General features: G+C 41.1%; 1 protein-coding gene across 1 annotated transcript in view; it reads right to left on the bottom strand.

Annotated features, from left to right (window-relative positions):
* Positions 1-3,554: 3,554 nt before the first annotated feature.
* LOC143298575 (uncharacterized) overlaps positions 3,555-9,302 on the bottom strand; it is a 68,293-nt gene continuing 62,545 nt past the window's right edge. The window contains exons 4-5 of the mRNA XM_076611455.1: positions 6,883-7,087; positions 3,555-3,799 (exon numbers count right to left, since the gene is read on the bottom strand). Coding sequence (XP_076467570.1) covers positions 3,555-3,799; positions 6,883-7,087 — 450 coding nt within the window. The remainder of the gene's footprint in view (positions 3,800-6,882; positions 7,088-9,302) is intronic.

Here is a 9,302-nt window from a genome sequence, read left to right as displayed (position 1 = left end):
AGCCATACTCCGTTTTCGGGGGTGTGCATGCTGGGTATGTTCTTGTTTCCATAACCCACCGAACGCTGACATGGATTACGGGATCTTTAACGTGCGTATTTGATCTTCTGCTTGCATATACACACGAAGGGGGTTCAGGCACTAGCAGGTCTGCACATGTTGACCTGGGAGATCGTAAAAATCTCCACCCTTTACCCACCAGGCGCCGTCACCGTGATTCGAACCCGGGACCCTCAGATTGACAGTCCAACGCTTTAACCACTCGGCTATTGCGCCCGTCAACAACGGAAACGACTTGTTTCTATTAGGACAAGTGAATGCGACAAGCCGTGGAGGGTTCAAATCTCAGTTGTGCGTAACTCCACAGTGATTGATATTCCACCAGTCTCTGTCGTAACGAAAATGAAAGCTGTGATTCCAGAACTCTGCGTGCGGTGATTCAGAACCCCCCCCCCCCCCCAATTACTCCCCCTCTCCCCATCAATTTTGTTTTCAGAATGAAATCAGTGCTGCAATATGAATGGAGAGATGTTATTTGTTTTAGCATGGGAGCATGCTGTTTAATTCACGGGATACTGAATCGGGTCATAATCATTTTTAAAACACACACACACACACACACACACACACACACACACACACACACACACACACACACACCATAGTCTAAGTCTGTCAAAGCCTATCGCAATGGTATCTTTTAACTCACTCAGTACGGCCAGTCCTCTCTTCTCCTCTACACAGACCCCTCGGATGTCCAGTGGGTGTCTGAATGACCCAACCTTTAGCTTCCGTCGTCAGAATTGTGGTATTCTTTGTCAACATTCACGTCTTCAGTATAAGAGCCTTCCGCTTGCAATATTTTGATGGTGGTAATTGGGGTGAAACGCTGTTAACGTCGTCTCTTTCGCCGTTCGTATGGAGAGAGTTAAAACAATGTTTCAGGTCCGCACGTGAAAAGAACGCTGCAGAGCAGACTTGTATCCTTGACAGTATCTCTCCGAATCAGCACACAGCGACTGAAGCAGGTCCAGGTCCCTTTTGCTGTTGTTGTAATTTTCATCATTGTGGGTGTTGAGACCTGCATGCTTTGTGGTTGTCAGCATAGTGAACATCCAGCCAGACGACAATGGATGGTTCTGGTTTGTCTGATTGGATCTGGGCTTCATGTTTGTGACCGCTTTTATTGCACGTCTGGCAGTATCGAAGTGTTTACGTTGGGTTTTCTCATAGCTCAAACGTTTTCAGTAAGAGAGAGAGAGAGAGAGAGAGAGAGAGAGAGAGAGAGAATGTTTGCGCGCGTGCGCAGTCATCATTCGTGTGTCGTGAAACGTTGCAAGCAAACGCGTTTATAATACTGGTTTTTAAATGCCATCACACGTGTGTCAGTTTAGTTTTTGGCTCATGTCATCAATGCAACATATAAAAAAAGGGGATAAAAAGAGGCAAAGCAGGGATTAAGATATGAAACAGAAAGATACGTTAATAAATGGAATTAAAAAAAAACAACAACCTAAAGAAAACCCCTAACAAACAAACACACAAACGGAGGAATGAAACACATCAACAAGACTGAGTATTTTCCGATCAATAACAGCAATGAAACATTGTAACATGTAAGTGTAATTACGAAAAATGGCAACGATGATTAATTTTTTAAAAACATAAACAACACCCAGCATACATACACACATCATTCAGAAGAAAACCCAACCAATACTGGTCGAAGAAGAAGGTTTCATCAATCATGTGCCTAACACATATCATACACGAATAATTCTACGAAATGCAGTTTGCGGAAGGACTCAACTGACCAGTTAGTGCAGGACATTAGGACTGTCATTTCGTGAATGAACAGAAAAGGAAGAAAATTGAAAAACAAACAAACAACAAAGACGACATTTTTACAGCCGAGAAGAACTCACAGAACTGAAGATTCAGCCAATGGCAACGGCACAAGAATATCGACTTATCTCGGACGGTTGGACTATAGAAGCCATGGTCAACAGACGCTACACAAAAGCGCTTCTTTGACCAAAGATGTGTGCCCATTTTCTGTGTGTTGTTGTTGTTATTGTTGTTGTTGTTGTTTCTGTGGTGTTGTTGCTCCTATTATTGTTATTGTTGAGTTTGTTGTTGTTAATGTTACTGCTGCTGTTGTTGTTGTTGCTCCTGTTGTTGTTACTGTCGCTTTTTGCTGTTGTTGTTGTTGTTGCTTTTGCTGTTATTGTTGTTGTTGTTGATATTACTGATGTTGTTGTTACTCCTGTTGTTGTTGTTGCTGTTGTTGTTCTTGTTGATATAACTGCTGTTGTTTTTGCTGTTCCCGTGACTGTTGTTGTTGTTGTTGTTGTTGTTGATCCCGTTGTTGTTGTTACTGTTGCTATTGCTGTTGTTGTCCTTGTTTTTGTTGTTGTTGATGTTGTAGTGATGTTGGTGGGATTGGTCGTTGTCATCGCTGTTGTTTGTTGTTCGTGTTTCGTGTAAATGAAGAGGGTTTTTCTGTGTACTTGTGAGTGTACCGGTGATGTCGTGGCAATAGTTTCAGTTTGATTATTTCCACGCTTACGTGTTTGGTTTATTGTCACTTCCCCCAACGTACGTGTGTGTGTGTGTGTGTGTGTGTGTGTGTGTGTGTGTGTGTGTGTGTGTGTGTGTGTGTGTGTGTGTGTGTGTGTGTGTGTGTGTGTGTGTGCGTGCGTGCGTGCGTTCATTTTTAAAGAGGGAGAAAAATAGACAATCAGACAGACAGATAGATTGGTAGACAGACAAATACAGAGAGAAAGAGAGAGAAAGAGACAGAGACAGAGACATTGACAGAGAGACAGAAACACGCACACACGCGCGAGTATTTACAGTTCATCAACTTCAGCTCCATACGTCTGTCGCCTTGTCTCCACATCCGAACAGAACTAAACTAACACTGCCGGCCACACCATCTGCATTGCAAGCAATCGGGGAAAGCAAAAACTGAACGTCGAACCAATGACTTTCTGTAACGCCCCCATTTCAATGGTTCACCTCCTCCCTCTGCCCTGCCCCCTCCTCCCCCAATGTCGCAAAAGACTATACCTAAGTCCTCGAAGACTATGCCCAAATCACCGAAGACTGGCGAAGTCAGGTAGTCAGCAGCTGTTGAAGAAAAGGGGGCAAAAAAAGAAAGCGAAAAAAAAAAGAAAGAAAAAAAAGAAAAAAAAAAAAGGAAGTCTCAACGTTCCTACTTTTGTTGCGACACTTTTGGGAGACGTCGAGTTAGTAAACTACACTGACGAGCATACCAGTTTGGAAGTCGTTCCCCCCCAAACAAGTACCGAATCGATCCCTAAAGCAGCATGTCGGCATTCAGGACACATTTGGGAGGACGCGTCGAACGACACTGACGAGTAACATACCAGCTGTGGAAGTCATTCCCCAAGACGAATATACATTCAAATTGGATGTTGTTCCAAGACGAGTATACTTGTTGAAGGTCATTCCCATATGGGAATACCCAATGGAGGTGATTAGAAAAAAAAACCCAAAACCCCCCAAAAATCCCAAGTCCCAACCGATCCCTAAAACAGCATTCCGGCAGCGAGGGCGGACGGCTTGTCCATTTGGGGCCCGGGGGTGCCGTAGTCGTGGGTGGGGTTGGTCAGGACTCCCGAGTAGGGCCCGTGCAGGGCCGGGGGCAAGCCTTGACCTCCGTGACCCCCGTGACCTCCGTGACCCCCGTGACCTCCGTGACCTCCGTGACCCACGGCCCCTTTGTTGGTTGGCTGGTTGTTGGGGACCCACTTGGTCTCTGTCGTCATGTTGCCTGTCAACAAAGCGAACAGGATTTTTTTTTCTTTGTTTGTTTTTGTTTTGTTTTGTTTTGTAATGTAGGGTTCAAACAATATGAACCATGCTACAATGTTTACGTTTCTCTCAGTTTCTATTGTCGTCCTGTTGAATTCATTGTGTTTGTAACGTGACAATGTCAAATGAAATAATAATAATACTATAATAATAATGATAATAATAATGACGACGATGAATACTGTTTAAATCAATCAGTCTGTCAGTTATTACAAATGTCAAGTCTATCATTTTTTTCCCCATCAAATGAAGTAGTTTATCATACAACAAATTCGTAATCTATTTGATGAATTAGCCATACAATCGCATTTTATGATTTACTTTAGAGAAATATATATATATATATATATATATATATATATATATATTTGAGACTGCACACACTGTGAACCTATGTTCAAAGTCCCACCACCTTGTATATATATATATATGTGTGTGTGCGTGTGTTTGTGTGTGTGTGTGTGTGTGTGCGTCTGTGTGTGTGTGTGTGAGGAATAATATTTCTTTACAAAAAGGTTTTTTTTTTCTTCACCGAACAGAAAAAAAAATACACAAAGAAAGACCAGTTTTCAAACCAAGGATATTTTCCCCCAGACTTTCAAAACATTAGGTTTTTAAAATTTTTTTTTTTACTCTGGTTGTTTCTAAATAAAATGGCTAGCGGGTTTACAGGATCACGCCCAGCGGGACAGCTGTGTATTTTAATGTTTAGACTGACAAAGAAAAGAGAATCACGCGAGAGAAGATGCTATTTAACTAAACAACAACAATGCAAAAGAAGAGTAAGGCATAGAAGTGATGATTTTTTTTTTGGGAGGAGGGGGGAGGAGGGGGGCAGGGGTGTGGAGGAAGGGGTGGGGGGATGAGCATTAACTCACTCAGTACGGCCAGTCCTCTCTTCTCCTTTACACAGACCCCCCGGGTGTCCAGTGGGTGTCTGAATGACCCAACCTTTAGCTTCCGTCGTCAGAATTGTGGTATTCTTTGTCAACATTCAAGCCTTCCGCTTGCAATATTTTGATGGTGGTAATTGGGGTGAAACGCTGTTAACGTCGTCTCTTTCGCCGTTCGTATGGAGAGAGTTAAAATATACACTGAAGCGTAATCATAGAAATAAAACTAGACACATAGAAGGTGAAAAAGTAGAAAAAAAAGAAAAAAAAAGAAAGAAAAGAAAAGAAATTTGCAATATCGCTCATGTGTGTGTGTGTGTGTGTGTGTGTGTGTGTGTGTGTGTGTGTGTGTGTGTGTGCGCGCGCAAACCGAGAATTAAATCTGTCTGTTAAGTCAGTCACTCAGTCAACCAATCATGCATTCATGCAAACAATGGATCAAGCGATCGATTGATTGATCGATTAAAGTACAAAGATATATGTATGTAAATTAAGTGTTACCTTAAAAAAAGAAAAAAAGCGTTCCATTTTCCATTTTCCCCCAAACCCCTTTACCCCCTCTCTCTTTATTTCAGAGAGTTGGCGGAAACATCTGTCAGTATCATCATGAAAAAAAAAAAAAAAAAAAAAAAAGAGAGAGAGAGAGAGAAAAAAAAGAAAGAAGATGAAGAAGAAGACGAACGGAAAGAGAGAAAGAAAGCAGATAGAAGAAAAGAAGCGGAAGAAAAAGAATAAGAAGGCGGAAAGAGAGGAAAAAGAAAGAAAGAAAGAAAGAAGGAAGGAAAGAAAGAAAGAAAGAAGAAGAACAAGAAGAAGACGGAAAGAGAGAAAGAAAGAAGATAGAAAAGAAAACGAAGAAGAAGAAGAAGACGGAAAGAAAGTAAGAAAGAAAGAAAGAAGAAGAAGACGGAAAGAGAGCAGAAGGAAAGAAAGAAAGAAAGAAAGAAAGAAGAAGAAGAAGACGGAAAGAGAGAAGAAAGAAAGAAAGAAAGAAAGAAGAAGAAGACGGAAAGAAAGTAAGTAAGAAAGAAAGAAAGAAAGAAGAAGAAGACGGGAAGAAAGAAAGAAAGAAAGAAAGAAGAAGAAGAAGAAGACGGAAAGAGAGAAGAAAGAAAGAAAGAAAGAAGAAGAAGACGGAAAGAAAGTAAGAAAGAAAGAAAGAAAGAAGAAGGAGACGGAAAGAGAGCAGAAGGAAAGAAAGAAAGAAAGAAAGAAAGAAGAAGAAGAAGAAGGAAAGAAAGAAAGAAAGAAAGAAAGAAGAAGAAGACGGAAAGAGAGAAGAAAGAAAGAAAGAAAGAAAGAAAGAAGAAGAAGAAGAAGAAGAAGAAGAAGAAGAAGAAGAAGAAGAAGAAGACGGAAAGAGAGAAGAAAGAAAGAAAGAAAGAAAGAAGAAGAAGACGGAAAGAAAGTAAGAAAGAAAGAAAGAGACGGAAGGAGAGCAGAATGAAGGAAAGAAAGAAAGAAAGAAAGAAAGAAGAAGAAGACGGAAAGAGAGAAGAAAGAAAGAAAGAAAGAAGAAGAAGAAGAAGAAGAAGACGGAAGAAAGAAAGAAAGAAAGAAAGAAAGAAAGAAAGAAGAAGAAGAAGAAGACGGAAAGAGAGAAGAAAGAAAGAAAGAAAGAAAGAAAGAAAGAAGAAGAAGACGGAAAGAAAGTAAGTAAGAAAGAAAGAAGAAGGAGACGGAAGGAGAGCAGAAGGAAAGAAAGAAAGAAAGAAAGAAAGAAAGAAGAAGAAGACGGAAAGAGAGAAGAAAGAAAGAAAGAAAGAAAGAAGAAGAAGACGGGAAGAAAGAAAGAAAGAAAGAAAGAAAGAAGAAGAAGACGGGAAGAAAGAAAGAAAGAAAGAAAGAAAGAAGAAGAAGACGGGAAGAAAGAAAGAAAGAAAGAAAGAAGAAGAAGACGGAAAGAAAGAAAGAAAGAAAGCAAGAAAGAAACAAAGAAGAAGAAGAAGAAGACGGAAAGGGAGCAGAAGGAAAGAAAGAAAGAAGAAGACGGGAAGAAAGAAAGAAAGAAAGAAAGAAGAAGAAGGAGAAGAAAACTGGAACGTACCGTGATGCTCCTCGGGCACCTTAGGCTTCTCCTTGTTGACGTTGACGCTGTTGTTGTTGTTGTTGCTGGTGTTGTTGTTGTTGTTGACGCCGTGCGAGTTGCTGGCGCTTTGCCCGTTGTTGGCGTTGTTGCCGTTGTTGCCGCTGTTGTTGCCGCTGTTGGCGGCGGAGGAGGAGGAGTTGGAAGAGGCTGAGTTGGTGGAGGAGCCGTCCTGTTTGCTGCCGGAGGACTGAGAGGCCGCCTGCTGCTGCTGTTGCTTCATCCGCTCCATCTTGCGGAACTTGGCGCGGCGGTTCTGGAACCACACCTAGAAAAAGGGGGGGAGGAGAGGAATGGATATAATAACAAAACGGTACAACAGGCTTGCTTCTAGAGAGGAATGGATATGGTAACAAAACGGTATAACAGGCTGTCTTGCTTGCGGAGAGGAATAGATATAACGAATTGGTATAGCAGGTTGTCTTCATGCATTTCATTTCTTAATTAAGCTTTGTTTCGTGTGGAAAGGCGGAGAGGAATGGATTATAACAAAGGGGTACAGCAGGCTGTCTTGCTTCCGGAGAGGAATGGATATATATAACTAAGGAATATAACAGGCTGTCTTGCTTGCGGAGAGGAATGGATATAACAAAGCGGAGCAAAGCGGGCTGTCTTGATGTATTTGATTTCTTATTAAGCGTTGTTTCGTGTGAAAAGATAGAAAGGATGAGAGTGAGGTTTTTTGGGGGGGGTGTAAAGGTTTGGAGATGATTAAGGAGTATTGTGGGTTGTGTTGGTGTCTTTTATTATCTTATATAATGAACATGATTTTCTGTGTTTGTTTAAAAGCAGAATTGTTTTAATCTTCTAGAATCACATCTAGGAAAGGCAGGGAGAAAGTGAGAGACTGTGTTTTTGGTGTGTTATGGTTTGGAGATGATAAAAGAGGCTAGAAGGTTGTCTTGGTGTAATCAGATACTTTGTCACTGATTTTGTGTCTTGGGGGAACATCTGGTGAGGCACATGGGGTGTGTGTGTGTGTGTGTGTGTGTGTGTGTGTGTGTGTGTGTGTGTGTGTGTGTGTGTGTGTGTAGGGGGGGGGGTCCGGTGGTGGGTGGTGACGACAGAGCGGAATGAAACTGATTTTGATTTTGGGAGTGAAGGTTTGAAGATGTTAAAGGAGGAAGTTGTCTTGATGGTTTGTAAATTGTTGGGGTTTTTTGTGATTTTTTTTTGGTCATTTCAACATAACTTTGTGTGTTTGTTTTGTTATTGCTTTTAATGTTCTGGAACCATACCTGGCGAGATTGAGACACTGGGGGAAAAGAAGCGATGGTGAGAGACTGATTTTTGGATGGTGAAGGTTTGGAGATGATAAATAAGTGGGTTGTTTTTGTGTATTTGATATATATATATATATATATATATATATATATATATATATGTGTGTGTGTGTGTGTGTGTGTGTGTGTGTGTGTGTGTGTGTGTGTGTTATGTTGTTGTCCTTATGTCCCCATTTTCCATGCATGTTTTCTCAGTCCCAGTTTCAAAGAGGTGTCAAAGCGTGCAGGAAACACCTTATTAGAGGTCGGGACAAATTTCCTGTATCGTTTTGATGGACGGATGAAGACGGTGATGACGACGACGATGCTGCTACGGGTGCTACATGTAGGTTCCTGATGTAGTGACAGGACTGTACTGTACGCCCCCTACCCCCACCCCCAACCCCCGGCTCCCTAACTGATAATATTTCCCAAGCCTTCAAAACCAGTAACCTTCTTTAAGTTTGGGACGCAAAAGCGCAGAGGGATATCCGCTGACAAAGCTCTTTATGTCTGTGTTATCGTTTTGGCCCATGGTGTTTTTTTCGTCCCCCGTTTTCTTTCATTGTTTGTCTTTACTGAAACTCGTCTATTCCTGAGCGCATTTGTTTTATGATATATAAACAAATGGTGAAAGACACAATGCCATAAAAGCTGAACGAGTAAAGAAAAAAAAAACCCGACAGTAATTAATTTTCCAGGAAATATTTTCACAGGGCTTGAGATAAAACAGGCTTGTTTCTTGGCGGCTGCTTTTTCCTGCTGGGTAAACATTGCTAATTATCTAGTCTTTTTGTTTCTGGTTTTGAATATCTCTGTTCTCTAAGCAATTCATGCTGATGTCGAGAGAGATCCAGTGTCCAAGCTGCAGCATTTCCTTGACCGTAAATCAGGAATTTCCCTTTGGCTTTGATAAACGTCTCTTATGAAAGCACTTCACCTAAAAACAACACCACCACCAACAACAAAAGAATACAAAATATATTGTCATCGACTTCAAAGCAGCAACAGGCTCTCCCATGTGGGTTATGACGTGCTTACAGATTAGAACATTCATGTTCATTTGATGGCAAGTGAGCTGTTACAGTTATCACCGATAGGATTTCTAGTGTATGCTTTAATATATAATAAAAAAGAAAAACAGAAGAAAAAAAAAGAGAAAGCATTTAACCATATCTTCACATTAATGGAAAGAAAGAAAGAAAAAACCAAACAAACAAG

The sequence above is a fragment of the Babylonia areolata genome, chromosome 24 (genome assembly GCF_041734735.1).
Source record: "Babylonia areolata isolate BAREFJ2019XMU chromosome 24, ASM4173473v1, whole genome shotgun sequence".
NCBI lineage: Eukaryota > Metazoa > Mollusca > Gastropoda > Neogastropoda > Buccinidae > Babylonia > Babylonia areolata.
This window is presented reverse-complemented; position numbering and strand designations above follow the sequence as displayed.